The 19129-nt window shown below is 40.8% G+C and overlaps 1 protein-coding gene across 1 annotated transcript; it reads left to right on the forward strand.

Moving 5' to 3' along the window:
* The first annotated feature begins 733 nt into the window (after nt 1-733).
* LOC145391455 (uncharacterized) lies at nt 734-18573 on the forward strand. Its single transcript, XM_080266068.1, has 7 exons — nt 734-791; nt 4879-5000; nt 6930-7045; nt 8121-8293; nt 15267-15460; nt 16980-17090; nt 18394-18573. The coding sequence occupies exons 1-7, from the start codon at nt 734-736 to the stop codon at nt 18571-18573; spliced, it is 954 nt and encodes a 317-aa protein (XP_080122194.1).
* The last annotated feature ends 556 nt before the right edge of the window (nt 18574-19129 follow it).

Consider the following 19129-nt stretch of genomic DNA (forward strand, 5'->3'; position numbering starts at 1 on the left):
CACAACTATCCCTGTTACCACACCTACCACTACCACCACAACTATCCCTATTACCTCACCTATCACAACTATCCCTGTTATCACACCTACCACAACAACCACTGCCACCACAATTGTCCCTATTATCACACCTACCACAGCCACCATTGCCACCGTAACTATCCCTATTACTACACCTACAACAACCACAACAATTTTTACTACAACTACCATTACCACCACAACAGTTGCAATTGCCACAACCACCACAACAGTCTCTTTTACCATTACTACCACAATTACCACTAGTATCCGTCACCACAAATAGCACTTACTGCACCTGCCAATATTAGCAGAACCACCACTATCATCACAACTATCACTATGACCACAACCACCATTTCCACCACAACTATCACCATTACCACAACTATCCCCTTTACTGCAACCACCACTTTTATCATCACCTCCGTTATCACAACTCTCACTACTGCTATAAATGCCACAACCACCACTACCACCACAACCATTAATTATCACCACAACCTCCACTGCACCCAACCAAAACCACCACTACACCACAAGCATCCCCACAACTACCACTATCACCACAAATACCACCATCACCGTATAAAACCATATATTTATCTCGAAGTTTGGCATACCCTGTAACTAAGTCTTCTACCTCTCCTTGCCTTTCTTCCTGTGTCGATCTTTCGTTTTCTTTCTGTCTAACCTCAGTGCGGCCCCAGTCATGTCCAGCAAGAAGCCAGACACCACCACCATCCCAATCGTCGACCTCGGCCAGTTAGGTGAGTAACTGAACACTGATTCTAAGTTAGGTGTTATGGGTTACTTATCACTTACTGTAATTTACTAAACACTGTTTGGAAGTTAGACGTTGTTTGGGACAGAAACCCGTAAAAAAATTATGCTCTCGGATCCGACCAATGACGGCTTCATCTCTTGATTTTGAAATGTAGTTTTTCTTCACATTTATATAATTATCGCATTCACTCTTGTCATAGCAGCACAGTGTTCAGTATACTATGTGCCAAAGCCATGTTCTGTTATATGGACAGGCTGAAAAGTTGTAAACAATTTTATGAATTTAATTAATATCCTCTCCCTCCGTCATACATGAATCATCAACGTACAATCATAACATCTCATGCTTACCAAATATATTCATTGGTCCTTCGTTTGCATGATACTGACCAACACAAAGTCCTGAAATTGGGGATCTCTGAACCAAGAATTGTTGAACTATAGGATGGGAACCATTGCGTGAGACGAAACTCTGATATAAAAGAAAAAGAATGAAACATTAAGAATGAGTAAAAATGTCTGTGAAGAGAGGTAGATTGAGACATACATAAATACATATACACACACATACATATAGGCATTAATATGTCATGTAATAATTATAGACATGTAGAATTACAGGCATTAGTATACAGGGTGTTCAGTAAATATGTAGCAAAAATCAGGGGGGATGTTCCGGAGACGATACTGAATGCAAATTCCTAAATGAGCATATTGCGAAATCTCAATAGTTTGGGGGTTACAGCACTCCACAGATCGGCTCTGGATGTGTTGGAGTCAGGGGACTGTAAATGAGACGTCCATCATTTACAATGAGATTTAATAACAATATTATACAATATGCTAGACACTGGTACGTCATTCATATTTACAGCAAATGTTCACAACTCCGGCCTCCTTGCTCAGTGCATGCTGCAGCCCGTTGCAGAAGTGGCTCACGGCTTTATATTGGTAGCAACGATTTTCCACATCCTCCACATGATCGACTCTGATTTTCACCTATCTACCTGCCTACTTAGAGTACATACCTCCCTATCTATCCTATTACATACATACATACATACCCGAAGTAAAAGACGAAAAATAACTTTAAAAAACGAAAAACAATTAAAGTGTTCAAGAAGTCTTAATCAGCAAGTCAAGATACGATAAGATAAGCCCCCCCGTTCAAATAGGGACGAAGAGAGGGGGGAGAGGTAGATGGGGACAATCCCCGGGGCCAGGGCCCGAAGGGGGGGCCCGAGACCTCCAAGATAGTGTTAAGTGCAAAGAAAATATAACATGTATCATGTATTACGTGAATGGAGTGCAATTTGCATATATAAAGTACTGCATGAATACATGAAATCATAGGAAACTTTAATGTATTCATTTGTTTCTTTCCATTACACAATAGCATTTCTTATTTTTCTTTACATAATATAGCCTACATGTAGTATAATTTCCTTGTAGTTATTATCGCTGTTTTGTAGAGAGGGAGGGGAAGGTGCTATGGCACACCAGAATTCTTTAGGCAGGACATCAATCTGCCATTACACACTGGTTAGGGAGCACTTTAACCATGAGCTAGACATAGAGTACAATACTCGTATATTCAGCACAATTTTCAGGGGAAGGGGTGCCCACTGTCGATAATCTTGCCCAGGGTCTGGTGATGGCTGTCGGCGGCCCTGCCCTCAAACGATGGTCGGACAATCGCTTTTCTAGATGTGGGATCACTTCTAAGTGGAGCGGCTCTGTGCACCTGTCTCTCACTAACGATCCCCGGACATGAGGTGCTTCGCTTCCATAGTTTTTGGCGACTTCATTCTCATTGTTTAACCATGTGCTTATTAATTACAGTCTCAAAAACTTTATCAAGAGAAGATGTGATAGCTATTAGTCTGTAATCAGAGGGATCAGAGGAACTTCATTTCTCTGGAACTGGGTGAATACTTATGACTTTATTTATCTATGGATCAATGTCATCAGTGTAGGTCCCTGCGGTTTTACGAGCCTGATTTTCTAAGTTCATGAAAAGAGGAGCAGAACAAGCGACACTACTTTTGTTGGTGACTGTGCTGTAAAATTAGGTCTTTGGAGTGTAGGAATTAAACTATTGGCCGTCATGTCCCCGCTGCTGTGTAATTCACCGGGTCGGTCAGGATCACTTGATGGTCGTGATGGTCAGCTTTTACCCTCCCGGAAGGGAGCTGAGAGCTCATATAGTCCGATCTAAGGGAAAGGCTGTGACTTTCACACACGCACACACCCATCCCCTTGCTCAATGGGGACAGTAACCACCCACTTCGTCAGTGAAACATTTCGCAGCCTGAGCGAGGCGCGAACTCCCGTCTACCAGTTGGCAAGCGAGATCGTTACCACTGCACCAGCGAGCGGTGTGTGTGTGTGTGTGTGTGTGTGTGTGTGTGTGTGTGTGTGTGTGTGTGTGTTGCGGTCACGTCACGTGATCAGTTTATTTACTCCTGTCATTGTGTGTTAATTTAATACCGTAAGCATAATAGGCTCCTTGGCAACTCATCATTACTAGTCCATTTTTTTAATTTGACACGTTAATATACCCTTATACGTTATCTGTTCAGTCTATGTCGTTACTAAAAAGATATAATAGACATACAAGTGTTAAAGAAGCTGCAATGGGTGAGGTAGTTTTGGGTCAAATAATGTGATGGGTGAGATAGATAGATTAGAGTTAAATAACTGATAGATAACTAAGAAAGAGGGTGATATAAAAACCTTATTGTACCAGGCAAGGAAGGATTCTTAACACCTCTTCTTAGGCGAATTACTTTGAGAATTAAACCTTTACTGCTTAAGTGGAATGATTGCAATGATTTTAAAGAATATTCTTGCGTCCGAACAGACCTAATTATCTGCAGTCGATGGTGTTCTCTAGGTACAGGTGTTTCTCCCATTAGTGTAGTTTACCTATTTGTATCTTTAGAATTTAGTGTAGGTTAGAGAATTGCCTCTTAGGTTTATTAGTTTCAGTTTTTTATTTTATTTAATTAGGTATTTTTATGGCTTATATAAAAGGAAAAATATACCGGTATATTATAAAATATTACAAAACAAATAAAAAATCATTAAAGTATAAATATGTGTGTGCCTTAACGATCAGGGGCTTCGGCCTCAATGGCGAACAGACCACTAGAGGTTTATTGGTGACTGCATTAACACTCAGGCTCTTATGTCTCTCCCAAAAAAGAAAAATCGTCTGGGTAAACTGGAATACAATACTGAGCAGTTCCAATGATGACAGGTTTAACAAGGGAATTAAGCTTGTAATATTTTAAAACAAGGTCAGTGGCTCCTTTTCTTTCACAATTTTGTTTCTTATACAGTTTATGTTGTAAGTGACTGAAAACATGTATTTAGAAACTGAACTAACCTCATCGACCCTCGATAAAATATATTATGATGAGGTCGAGGTGTTTTACTTGCTGATGTCAGGCTTCATTGTTGCTGCACTGTGCGATCTGTATGCATTATAGTTTGTTTGGTCAGGTTAGACGAGGTTAGTTTAATTTGGGAAAAACACACACACACACACACACACACACACACACACATTCCGGACCACCTATATTTCACATAAAACAAAGAAAGAGATTGAAGGATATTAGAGAGAGAGAGACAGAGACAGAGAGAGAGAGAGAGAGAGAGAGAGAGAGAGAGAGAGACTTCCAAAAGATGAGTTAGTACCTAAAGTAGGTACTGACTTCAAATTCTTTGTCCTGTGTTTCGAATAAAGTTTTTACCACATTCTCGGCAGAAACCTTCCTTCAGGAGCAAGGGAGAGTGGGGGGGAGGGGGGACGGTTCATTGGATAGGATATCCAACTCGCTACTTTAAGGACTTGAGTTAGATCTCGCATCAGTCAAGCTGCTGGACGTATTTTATTTTCCCTTTGTCCCTGTTTACCCAGATGTACAACTGGGGACCTGAATGTAACTTCTGACTGTTGCCGCTAGTGTTGTAGGGGGAAGGCGGAGAGTTATGCAAAAAATGATCATCTAGATGAGCCCTGCGCAGTCGATAGGCAAAAGTCTAATCTTTCTTCTTCTCCAGGCTTGGGTGTGGCTGGGGGCCCGAGCGAGGATGAGCTCCAGCGGGTGGCAAAGGAGCTGGGAGCGGCCCTGACCGGTGTGGGCTTTGTGTACCTCAAGAACCACGGCATTCCCAGCCAACAGGTGGGTTGGTGGGTGGCAAAGCTTTCTCCACTCTGACTTATTGGCTGTAACTGTTTTCAACATCATCATCATCATCCTCTCTCTTTCAGGAAAGACTTCCAGCTCACCAGTAGGAGGGACGGCTGTTTCCAGTCCTGCCTTCTCGGGAGTAGGCCTGAGCACTGTGTTCTCAAAAACGAGAGCGTCAAGGTGTGGCCTGGAATCTAGGTTTTGGCGATAATCTTTGAAGTATGCGGTGGCGGTAGTACACGTGTGATCTTTATACCGTTGCTGACTCCACGTTGTATTTTGGGATGCAGACTGATCACATCAAACAATTACAGGTGTTCCATCAATGACAGTCAAAATCTAGGGACATCGCTCACACCATGGCGCACTCAGTTTATTAAGTCTTTTGATCCCCAGTTTACAAGGGGTCGTCGATTTTCTCCACTGTTTGCTTTGGGTGTCTTCGGAATGTTGTAGGACCTCTTCTTTCGTGATATATATTGTATTACATCGTTCTTTCGTTTTTTATAAAGGTTCCAATATGTCACTTAACAGCTATTCTCCTCGCTGCTCGCTCTCTATCAGCATCTTTCGTCAGTTTCTTATTGATGACCTAGTCCCCTTCAGTCTGAGGACATTATTTGCAGTTTATTCTTCCTGCTACCGAGTGATTAAATTCAGCTTAGGTGATGGTGAAGGAGTTAAAGAAGCCTACATGCAACTCTAACAGTTCGAAAAGTCAGTCCTGAGCCGAATAACTTTTTTTTTTTTTTTTTTTTTTTTGAGGCGGCAAGAATGAAATATGAATAACGCTTTTCACCTAAAAAAAATAATGATCTATTAATATTTTGCATTTCCAAAGAGGGTTTTTTTTCTCCTCGGTTTCTTCTTGGTGTTCTTTTTGTCGATGCTTATTGCCATATCCTTACGACTTTATTTCTTTGACTGGCCTGAAACTTACTATGCATGTACAGTCAATCAATCAGACAATCAGTCAATCTATCCATGTACTGCCAGACGCCGTAATCCCGTAAGGGACGGCCACAAACAAATCACCTCCACGTCGTCCTGTCCTTTGCCATTTGGATGCCTTCCCTCCAATATACACCCCCCTCTCGCATAGCTCTCACCACTCCATCCCTCCATTTCATCCTTGGTCTCCCCTTCCCTCTCCCCCTCCACTTCACTCACGTAGACTTTACTAGTCAGTCTCTCATTCTTCATCCTCTCCACATGGCCAAATCATATATCAGAAGATTCCACATCCATATCACAATGCTCTTTTACTGCCTCATTTGTCTTTAGATAACCAGCCACATAGTTTACCACTATTATTATTGTCATTATCCGAATTCTAATTCCGAGATAAAGTAAAAAAAAAATGACATGTGATAGTTTATTATACAGTTAACATCTAGGCCCACAAAATTCATTTTAAAGGGACATTTCGTTCTACGAATATGGATACCATACTCAAATAAAGACCTTTTAATTAGTTCCAGTTTCGTTAGAAACCCAAGCATCATTCAAATGTGTATTTGTAAGTCGATGAAAAGAGTTGTTTTCCAAGCAAACCATTTAGTATTATCAGCCACTAATTATAACTCAGGACCTATGTTCTGTGTTCTGTTTTCTGTGTTCTAATTGTGTTCCATCTGTGTTCTGTGTTCTAACCGTGTAGAGTGTTCCAACCATGATCTATGTTCTATGCTGTAACTGCGTTCTAGTTCTAATTCTCTTTAACTGTAAATCTCTGTTCTATGTTCTTACTGCCATGCATGTTATAATTGTGTTCTACGTTCTGTGTTCTAACCATTCTATGCTCTATGTTCTATGGCCTGAGTTCTATGTTCTATCTTCTATGTTCTAAGTGTGGTTTAACCGTGATGTATGTTCTGTGTTCTATGATCCGTGTTCTAACGATGACGTCTGGGTTGACAGGTAGAGGCGGTGTTCTCGAGTGCCAGCAAGTTCTTCAGCCTCGGGAAGGAGACGAAGCTGAAGTATAAGAAGGGACCGTCACAGAGGCATGGATATATAGCTGTGGATAGGGAGAAGTACGTCTGAGAGAGAGAGAGAGAGAGAGAGAGAGAGTTGATCTAGTCTAACCATTTCTACTCGCTTACTTATTTTCTCATTTTATTCTTGCTATCTTCAGACGATTTTATTCAGCTTTCGAGACTTTTTTTTTTCCTTTTCCAAACTGGGGCTTGGTACATCTAGCCCTCACAAACCCCTTTAGTACTAGATTTTTTTTTCCTCTTGAGTAAATCTTCATGGTGGCAACAAGAATAGGTCAAAATGTGGAGGTGACACCAATCCAAGGCGTTAATCTTGCCAACAATCCTGCTGGCTATACACGGTGTTTGGTGTCTTGTAATGAAGGAGTTAAAAAAAACAAAAAAAACTGATATCCCATTTCATTACCAAGGCGGCTTCTGATTTCATTCTCCTTACTGACAGACGATTTTAATCTGTTTGGGGGACGCCTTTTGTGGTGTGAGGATCAGAAATTGTCTCCACTATACCATTTTTATTCTAATTTGGCTTACAACTGCCATATGTCCATCTTGAATGCTTAGTTGTAACAATAGTTTACATTAGAATATGATGGTAGTCACAAAAATGTGTCCAGGAAAGGAGCAGGACCATAGCAATGTCTTATTCTGCTACTGAGCTGCGGGACATAGGTTGCAAGAAGGCTAAAATCTCCGCAGTGTTAAAGTGAATGAACTATAGCAGAGCCGCATGCCCTTGTCTGGCCTGTGCAGGGCAGCTGTTGTGGTTTGTTTAGCAGAGTAATAGTGTTGGAGAGGGACGCCTTCACGTGATGGCACAGATATGACCAGCTGGTAACGCTGTTCAGTTATGCAAACGTCCCTTAGTTCCCTTCCTGTCTTGCTAAAAGGAGGATGGAGTATTGCGGGGGGAGGGAAACTTCAGCCTGCAGTCTATTGAGTTCACACTCAGATGAGCGTGGAGTTGCAATTACTACGAAGAAACACACACACACACACACACACACACACACACACACACACACACACACGCACGCACACACAGTTGCTCTCACCACGTCAGGTGTGAACCAAAGGACGCCATAAGTTGATTCGTTCCTTTCCTCCCCGGTAGGCTGGACGCCTCGGCCAAGTTCCCGGAGCTGCGTGAGGCATTTAACGTGAAGGACATGAGCTACCTGTTGCCTGACGAGGAGGTGCCGGAGATGAGGATGGCATTGGAGACCTTCCGCGCCTCCTGCTGGGCCCTCGTATCCAACGTCCTCACCGCCATAGCCATCGCTATTGGTAAGACTGGAGGTCGCAGGAAAATCTCGTATGAGGTTAGGTGACTCCCCAGCATCTTCTTCTCATCATATTAAAAAGCTCTAAACACTTCTTCCATACCAGCCTATTAAGTGACTACCTATTATTTCTTCCTTAACATTTATTTTTATTACGTAATGCTTTATCTTACCATTTTATTATGAAAAGTCTCCTTGACATGAGGAAAAAAACATAAAGTAGGAGTACTGTCAAGAGAAAGCCCATTAAATAGCTCGTACATCCTTTCATCCATTGATCCAGCCTTAGAAATCCTCTGCTTCACTTCACCGACTCAGACGCATTTGAGACTTCTGGTCGCATGCTTACATAAAAAAGAGTGTCATTCTATACCTGTGCGATCGACACGCTCCACGAGTGTATTCTGCAGTTTGATCGTATGCTTAGTCACACTTGAGGCGCCCGTTACTAGAAGGGCGTAACCACCAAATCCGTTTTGCCGAGTTAAGGTTAAGCAGATAAAATATCTATATTAATGATGTATTAGATCAGTTGATGGACTAGTGGAGTGTTTTTCAATTACATGAATCTTACATCAAAATATTATTTTTGTAATATTTTATAGGCAATTACCAAACACACCTACCTACCAAACCCTCATGAAAATGTTACTGACACGTAGAACTGTGTGTCCTTAAACATCATTAGTAAGAAGATAAAAACCTTTAAAAATCTGCTCGTGCTTTGAGTTATTTATATATTTTAATGAATTTTATAAGTCTGAATTTTACCAATGGTTTAGATTTAGAACTGGAAAGTGTAATCCATAATCAGATGAAGGTCTGGATACGAATGAAGATATTTAAAATATGGACAACTACTAATCCCTCAAGGTCAGTAATGCTTGAGTGGAGTGATGGAGAGTGAGGTGGGAAGTTAATAAATGAGGAAGTTTTTGTCCAAGTCAGATTTTCTCCCTCCCAGCCAACATCCCTCCTTCTCTCCTCTTCTCTCTGACTGCTGTAGACATCCTCAAAGAAGCCTTGGAATTGATATGACGCGTATTTACAGAGATCCCTCAAATCTTTAAGCTTCACTTGTGTAAGCCTGACTCAACTGGGGCACTCGTATTAGGTAAAGACAAGACCAAGGGGATATACTCCTCCTCCTGGTCCTCCTACAACCAAATGGGCACTGGATCATATAGAGTCAGGCCATAACCTAGCTACACCTTGATGCCCATCTTATAATCGCTGACAGTGATAAACATTTTGGTATTCTTGAACCCACTGCCACCAAAACCAGTCTTGGTCACGACACCCTGGGGCCACGTGACTCCCGACCTTATTTCCGCCCATAAGAAGGTTGCTTTATCTTTGGAAAAGGGTACCACATGGTGAAGAGAGGGTGAAGGAAGGGTTTGCTGTGAAGAACAGAAAATGGCCGATGTGGTGGTTAAGCCCTTCTTGTACCAGGCGCCTGAATTGTGGCATAGAAAACACTAGTAAATGTGACGGTGTGAAAAGAGTGGTTTTGTGTTATTTCATTATACGAGTATTACCTGTATCTGAGAACGATTTTGAAGAACCTTCATGTGCTTCACATTTTTCGCAGTAATTTTGGTATTCAGATGTAGCTGCAATGTAGCACACCACAAATGTGGAATCCACAGTTTTTTCAAGCATACCAGACTGTGTCGCTGTCGCATGCGACTCATGGGCTCCACATTTTGTTTCAGCATACGACCATGAGTCCTTCTGTTGACTAGTATTATTATTTGTCTTGAATATGCGTTCCCTGTTCCATTTCTTAATATGCATAATAAAAAGCCGTGTTAATAATTCGAGGATTCGTTATTGTCTGGGTTATGGAAGTGGTATGTTGTGAAGAACACTGAATTTACAGAAGAATAACGACTCAGTAGAGATGCTGCCTGATTTATGGCTTAGATGGCTTTTGATGAACCCTCAGCAGAAGATAATTAAAAAAAAAAAATAGCGAATGGAATATAAGAGTAAACTAGCAGCAGCAGCAGAACCAGAAGAAGAAGAAGAAAAGCAACAGTCAGTTTTTTTTTTTTTTTTTTTTTGTCTGCTTCGAGGTGTAGAGGTCAGAGGCTGTATTATATTTGGTTAGATGACCGGCCTTCTATCCTTGTTGGCATCAGCATATGAATGAATGCGATTATAAGTGACAGATAAGAGATCATTAATTTGAATTAGGAATAGGGTTGGAGCCAGTATTGATCCTTGTGGCGCACCGGCGTTAATCGAGTGGAAATCGGAATCATCGACTTTTACTCTTATCTTTCTGTAACTGAGGTATGAGGAAATAAGAGGAACAAAAAATAATAGTCCCTAACAAGAGAGTCTGGATAGCAAGGAACGGTGCCACACTTTGTCAAAAGCTTTAGAAATATCAAGAACTACTGCATGAGTTTATCCATGTTGGTAAATTGACTGATGGATCGTGTGAGTCAAGACACTGAGAATATCAACCCTGGGTCATTTGCATCAAAAACCATAATGTATGTCACTAATTAAGTTGTTGGATTCAAGATGTTAAACAACGTGCGTATCAAATACAGTCTCAAATACTTTACCAAGAAAAGATGTGATAGCTATTGGTCTGTAATCAGAGGGGGTCAGAGGAACTTCCATTCTTCGGATCTGGGAAGATATTGCTTCTTTCCAAGAATTAGGGAATGAAGAAGTACGTATGCATAGTATGAACAATTTAGCTAGAACAGAAACTGATTCTGGGGAACACTTTTTCAAAACAATTGGAAAAATTCCATCTGCACCTGGAGCTTTGTTGGTTGGTAAATTATCTAGCATGGATAAAAAGTATCGAGTCTGTATCTTAAGTGGAGGAATTTCGAAAAAGTCAAGTTCTAGTAAAGGCACGTTCTGACTGACTTCCTCTAAAGTAGAATTTCTGGCAAATGTACTGGCAAGGATGTTCGTTGTACCAGAAGGGTCATTAATAGCCTTACCACCTGAAGATTTAAGTAGAGGGATGGGTGATGACTTGTTAAAGTTATTATTGAAAGAACTGAGAGTTGACCAGAATATTCCATTGTTATTAGAATTATTTAATTGTTTGGATGCTTGGTTGTGAAGAAAGTTTGATTTAGTGAGAGTTATTATTGCTTTTGCATGGTTTCTAGCAATTTTAAATTGACTGAGCGATTCAGATGTTTTTTATTTTACGTAAAAGTCATATGTTAAGGATTTTTGGGTCGTTGCTCTAGCACAATTGCTATCAAACCATTTTCGGGAGTCAAATCTTTTAGTGAATTGTTGACTGGGTATGAACAATTCTGTATCAGCTTGTATTAATTCATTAATGTAGGACTGGGTAGAATTGATGTCATAATGATAATAATAATAATAATAATAATAATAATAATAATAATAATAACAATAATGATAATGATAATAATAATAATAATAATAATAATAATAATAATAATAATAATAAAAATAATAATAATAATTAAAAAAATGGTAATATGAGAGGAGCACCAAGAAGAAGACAGGAAGAAATCAGTAGGACAGAAGTTGTGGAAGCAATGAAGAAAGTTAAATCGGGAAAAGCCCCAGGAGTTGATGGAGTGTGTGGTGAAATGCTCAAGCATGGGGGAGAGATAGTAGTAGAATGGATGCGGAAGATGTGCAGATTGGCCTGGGAGGAAGGTAGAGTCCCGGTGGATTGGAAGTCAGGTATAATTATTCCCTTGTACAAAGGAAAAGGGAAAAAAGAAGAGTGTGGTAATCATAGGGGCATTTGTCTTGTTAGTATAATAAGAAAAGTGTATGGTAAGGTACTTATTGACAGAGTTAGAGAAAGAACAGAGGAATTAGTTGGAGAAGAACAGGGAGGCTTTAGGAAGGGAAGAGGTTGTGTAGATCAGATATTCATTCTTAGATCTTTAGTGGAAAAGTTTCTAGAGAAGGGAAAGAAGTTGTATGCGGCTTTCATGGATTTGGAGAAAGCATATGGCAGGGTGGATAGACAAGGACTGTGGAAAGTGTTAAGAATATATAGAGTAGATGGGAAGTTGTTGAATGCTATGAAGAGTATGTACGATGGTGCGAAGGCTGCAGTGCGTGTGGATGGTGAACTAACTGAATTTTTCTCTTTGAAAGTTGGGTTAAAACAGGGATGTGTCATGTCTCCATGGTTGTTCAATCTGTACATGGATGGGGTAATAAAACAGGTACAAGGTAAGGTAGTGGATGTTGGAGTGGCCCTGGTGAGAGAGGATAGTGTTTGGAAATTCCCTGTATTGTTGTTTGCAGATGATACTGTGTTGTTGAGTGAAGACGAAGGAGAGCTGCAAGGCTTGGTGGATGAGTTTGGGAGAGTGTGTAAGAAACGGAATCTAAAGGTGAATGTAGGGAAGAGTAAAGTGATGGTCTTTGAGAGGGGTGAAGTCAGTGAATGTACAGCGGGGTTGGATGGTAAGGAATTGGAAAATGTGAGTACGTTTAAGTTCTTGGGTAGTGTGATGAGTAAGGATGGAGGTTTGGAGGGTGAAGTACTTGAAAGGGTACAGCAGGGAAGGAAGATTGCTGGTTCTTTGAAAGCAGTGATAAGAAACAGGGAAGTGAGCATGGAAGTGAAAAAGTTACTACATGACAGTATTGTGATACCATCTCTAACGTATGGAAGTGAAGCTTGGACGTTGTTGGAAGGACACAAGTCAAGAGTGAGAGCAGTGGAAATGAGTTATTTAAGAGAAGCCTGTGGAGTCACATGGAGAGACAGGCTGACGAATGAGGATATAAAGGAGAGTTGTGGTGTGGATTTGAATGTGATTGGAAGCGTTATGAGGAACACACTGAGGTGGTTTGTCCATGTGGAGAGAACGGAGGGTGAAAGACTGAGGAAGAGAGTGTATGTGAGTGAGGTGGAGGGGGGAAGAGGGAGGAGGAGGCCGAGGATGAGATGGAGGGATGAGATAGAGAGGTATATGAGAGAGGGGTGTGTGAGTTGGGAGCAGGGCAGTGAAATGGCGGGGGACAGTGCGACTTGGGGGCGATTTGTTTGTGGTCACCCCAAACGGGATTGAGGCGTCTGGCAATAGATAGATAGATAGAACAACAACAACAACAACAATAATAATAATAATAATAGCAATATTAATAATAATAATAATAATAATAATAACAACAACAACAACAGTAATGTTAATAATAACAACTAGAGCAGCATTCAGAGGACGCATGCCTCCGGCACTGCCGGATCCGGATCTGCCCCCAAATTTAATCGATCCTTTCTTAGCCCACAGTCCACCCTTCCACAAAATTTCATTGAAATTCATTGAAGACTTTTGGAGATACTGTGCGATAGGATCCGGATCCGGATCCTCCTTTAAATTTAAAGAATTCTTTCTTGGTGTATGACCTACTCTTCTACAGAATTGCATTGAAATTCATTTGATAACTTTTGGAGATATTATTCTGTACGATCCGGATCCGAATCCAGATCTGCCCCAAAATTTAGTAAATTATTTTTTAGCTCATGGCCCACCCTTCAACAATATTTCACTGAAATTCATTGAGAATTTTTGGAGATATTTTGTGAACAAACAAATGAATGATTCTGGATCACAACCAAAATCTAATCGACTGTCCATTGAGCCATACTCTACCCCTCCAAAAAATTTAATGGAAAGCCGTTCATAACTTTTTTAGTAATCCTGATAAAAGACAGACAGACATACAGACAGACAGACAGACAAACAAACAAGCAAACAAACGTGGGGTAAAATATATACCTCGCGGAGGAGGTCATTAATAAAATGATAATGATGATGATAATGGTCGATTTTTTTGTTTCCCCAAAGCGCCAGTTCTTCGATGGAATTCATTAGGACTAAAAACTTCGAAATAACATTACCACCAGTAACTCAATAGTAGTACCACACCAAACCCGAGATTCATTCCTCGTGAAAGGAGGAGTGTTAACATTAAGTGGAACATTATTCAGAAATAACAATCTAATATACTGTCAAAGGAGACTGCCTTTCCAAGTTTTGGCGAATACATAGCGAACTGGAAAGCACCCAGAGAGTGCATACCTTCGCCAACATCAATAACCTTTAAAATTTATTGTGATAAGTCTTTTTTCCTACCAGACCTATACTTCTTTGGTGTCACAGCATCAGTCAGTTAATTCTTTAATTCTGCGATGGTGCTTTGCCCCGTTACAGGATCTGAGGAGGCGCAGACCTATGTCGACGCTAAAAGAATTATAATAATAATAATTTGTTCCTACGTACGGATCCGGATCCATCTCAAAATCTAATATTGTAATCTCTTCAATGACCCACTGTCCACCTATCCACCAAACTTCACTTAAATCCGATAACAACTTTTTGAATTCACTTGTCCACAACCAGACAAACAGACAGACAGATAGACACGGGTGAGTACATAACCTCCTCTAATGAACTGGCGGAGGTAAGGATTAGGCCATCCAAAGAAATCTGTTCTCTTAAAATTAGCTGTGTTTCTCTAGTTATTAAAATTCTTCAGGTAGCTCAGGGAACATATTAGATTTCCCGCAAAAACATTTGCCGTAATATGTCACCACATTTTAGTCGAAAAGCTATGACGTTCCTGCTTAATATTCTGAAAAACTTTGTTGATTTCTCACCTTTAGGATTCAAAAGTCATTGCAGCTTTCTCGTTATGTATAATTATGGGATCGATCAGCATTTTTGTCAAAAACTTTACCTAGGTCCGATTAAGAGTCATATTCCAAGATGCATCTTACGCTTCGTGGCGCCTTCCTCTTAGCGATTTGTTATGTCCTTTACACCTTGATGTTCTATGTTATTCATCCATATTTAGTACGGACATGCTCTGCATCAGTAACATACTAAAGAATACTTAGATGTAATATGCAGAATAAATCTCTGAGGAAGAGGTGCTACGAAGCCTCCTATTCCATCTAAAACACAGCCCCAGTCATACTACATTCTCAGACCTGGAACGATACTTCTTCACCTCAACCCAGGAGGAGCTCTTCAAGAGCGGTGGTGAATCGTTTGCTGTGCTGCGGATGGCCTACTACCCCACTGTTCCCGCCACCGTTCCGCCCAACACCATCCGATGTGGTGCTCACACCAACTTCGGCACCATCACACTGCTCTTTCAGGACGATATGGGAGGACTCCAGGTCAGCTTAAATTGGGTTAGCTGAGATGAGGTCATGGGAGGTCAGGATAAGAGTGCTTTAACTTAGGATAAGTAGCGTTAAGTGAGATTAAGATGGACTGCAACACCTAGGAAGACTCCATGTTTGCTTGGGTTAGGTTAGATGAGGTTAGGTCGTGATAGATTAGGATATATTAGCTTAGGATTGTGGATTAGGTAAGATTAGGATCATTTGCAATGCTTAGGAAGACTCCACGTATGACTGGATTAGGTTAGATGAGATGAGTTCATGGGACGTTAGGATAAATTAACTTAGGCGAGGATAAATCACAGTAAGATTCATTATGTCACCACCACAAGGACGACATAGGAAAACACCAGGTTTGTTTGGGTTTGGTCAGATGATGTCATGTTATGCTTTGTTAAGTTTGGTTTGATTAAGTGGGATTAAATAAGGTTGAATTGGATAAAATCATTGCAGATTGTGTTAGATTAGCTTCGGTTAGGTGAAGTTTTAGTAGGTGAAGTTAGGTTGTTTTAATGTAGCTTAGTTTAGGTAACATGAGACATACTATTTCAAGCTTTATATTAATGAAAAATATTTCAAGGTCGGTTAGGTTATCTTTGATATGATTTACAAATGATTTTGTTAGTCGGTTCAGGGAGAATTAACGTCGTTTAAGTCGGATTAGATTATGTATAATTTCGGGTGGAAATTCTTTAGTTGCACTGAATAAGTCAAGTTCGGTTTAGTTAGGTCAGATCTGACGACGTTATTGACTATTTAATGTGGAATTTCTAGTTCCCACTGCATAGGTAGGTTAGGAGGGTAAGGAAGGAAGGGGAGGGTGGAAGGTTGAAGGGCATGGAGGAAGAGAATGAAGAGAAAAAAGAAACGTGGGAGAAATGGGAAAGAAAAAGAAGAGAGAGGGAAAAAAAGAATGAACTAGTAGGAGACTCAGAGCTACGTAAAGCAAGATCAGGAATGAGCTGTTGTCAGAGAGGGGACATGGAAGTCACATATCACCAAAAATACAAACTGCGGTTCTATTTTTTTTCTTTATTTAAGCATAACTATCTCTGGTCCATTTACTAATTACAGTAGATAAATATAATGAAAGAAAAGCATTCGGGACCCGAATGCTAATCGCCTTGCAGATTTTGCTGTTGGCCAAGTCCAAGATTTTGGCTATATCTTGAAGCCCTGAAAGATACATGTTGATAGCTCAAGCCGTTCATGAGATATAATGGTGCTAAAGGAGGGCGTTAAAAACAAGTTGACCTTTGGCAGCCATTTTGCTGACCTTGACATTGACCCAGAGTGCCCATTTTCGGACTCGCCCAAAATTTTGGCCATATCTTTGTACCCTGAAGGTTTCATGCTGATAGGTCAAGCCGTTCATGATATATAATGTGAACAGACACACACACACACACACACACACACACACACACACACACACACACACACGGGCGGGCAAAAACATTATCGCTCCACCTTGTAAAGGTGGGCGATAATTTTAGATGGATAATGTATTTAGGTGCGTGACGTGGAAGGGCGATGGGTGGACGCCACACCCATCCCGGGGACCATCGTAGTCAACGCTGGGAACCTTCTTCAGTTCTGGACAAGTGGAAAATATGTAGCCACGGTAGGCTGGAAGTTTCAATAGTTTTTCTGTTGCTATTCTGAAATAATGGTCTTCAACACCCCCCTCCCCACCTCTCTCTCTCTCTCTCTCTCTCTCTCTCTCTCTCTCTCTCTCTCCCCTTCTCTATTCCAGCGAACGCCAGACGATTGTATTCAACTTAGAGTGAGTCATAGGAACCAGAGTGGAATAAAGTTATCTGGTTCAGAGAAACATTGATTTATTTACTTTTATATTTGACACACTTCAGGGCAGTCGGGAAATACGATCAACGGTGCAGGGTTCTGTTAATCTCTTCATGTATACATTTTATTTATGTTAGTTAGCTCCAAGATAAATTGACTGGGTTATTGTATTCCCTACTGCATTTTACAGGTGCCACGTTAGACATGATTCTGGAGGACTGGCTTACCTTGGGCATTATTTATTCATTCGTTTATTTATTTATTTATCACCACTAGAAAAAATGAAATAAATATGGCGACAAAAGATCGACTATAATTTCACTACATCTACTTCACAACTAAGGTATGTTCGTCACTTTCCTTCTGTGACGCATTATCGAAAAAGGAATCATCTTTGTGCAGAGAAACCATACCAAGCCTCTCTCAGCTTAGGAATATTAGGCAGCTGAGGACATGAGTAGAAGTGGTCGAATATTAAGGGAACTTACTTTACTGATAGCACATGCTTATTAATCGTCGCTGTTTTGTATATCATGATCATTAAAATCATCATCATCATCACCATTCGTCATCCATCACACACGCTGGATTCTTTCTCACACTCACTCCACACACTCTTTCCTTCCTTCATTCACAAACTTTCTTTACTTTTTCTATCAAAAATTTTTTTTTTTTTTTTACATACGGTACTCGATCCATTCTCACACATTCCTCTCTCACACGCTCACTTTTCCTGCTTTCTCTCAACCCCCCCCCCCCCTTTTTTCAATCATTTTAAAATTTCTCATACATCCAAATTTTCCACACGTGTTTTCACACACACATACACTATTTCTCGCTCTCACATATATCACAAACTCTCTCCTCACACTCACTCTACATTCGCTGTGCGTCTCACACTCACATTCTCACACCATTTTTCACACACTTTATCGCTCACTCTCATTCATTTTTCACACTTTATTCTGTACACACACACACACACACACACACACACACACACACACACACACACACACACACACACACACACACACACACACACACACACACACACATAATAATAATAATAATAATAATAATAATAATAATAATAATAATGATGACTATGATGTTCCCAGGAGCACCGCGTGATAATCCCGGAGGAGGAGGTGAGGCGTCAGTCCCCCCGCCAGTCGATTGCTTTCTTCGTGCAACCGAACGCAGAGACCCTGGTTCGCCCCCTTGACGGCTCCAACACCTACCAGCCCATCACAGCCAAGCAGCACCTCCTTAATAGAATCAGGATGATTTACACCTAAAGAGAGAGAGAGAGAGAGAGAGAGAGAGAGAGAGAGAGAGAGGGAGGGAGGGAGGTGGTTAAAAATGTGCTACTATGGACATTTCCTTGCCTAGAGAGAAGAAAAAAGAATAATTGATAATAATAATAATAATCCATCCATCATCCAATCCTTCATTGCCCCATGAGGAGCGTAGGAGCCCGGGGCTATGCAAGTTGGTCTTGACATTTAAGATAAGAGTGACCAGCCTCACTCAACCCTGAATGGCCTTACATGAGCAATAAACCCCAACCATCCCTTGGATATAAACTTTCGCCGGCTCAATCCGATTGGAGCGCCGTAATTAACCACTAAGCTACAAGGCGCCAAAATTTGGTTATATGGTTGCCACCCAGCGTAGTAAATGGTTTCCTGGTGTACAGGAAACCATTTGGCTTGTCATTCAGTGTAGTCACCCACAGGCAGAAGTAAGAGGAAAGAATGAAGGAAAGGAAGACAGAAGAGGGAGTGTAAAGTCACCCGTAGGCAGAAGGACGAGGAAAGACTGAGGGCAAGAAAGACAGAAGAGGATGGAAGG

This window comes from Coenobita brevimanus, chromosome 18, assembly GCF_032717465.1.
Source record: "Coenobita brevimanus isolate Jiangsu-jjx chromosome 18, ASM3271746v2, whole genome shotgun sequence".
NCBI classification, from domain to species: domain Eukaryota; kingdom Metazoa; phylum Arthropoda; class Malacostraca; order Decapoda; family Coenobitidae; genus Coenobita; species Coenobita brevimanus.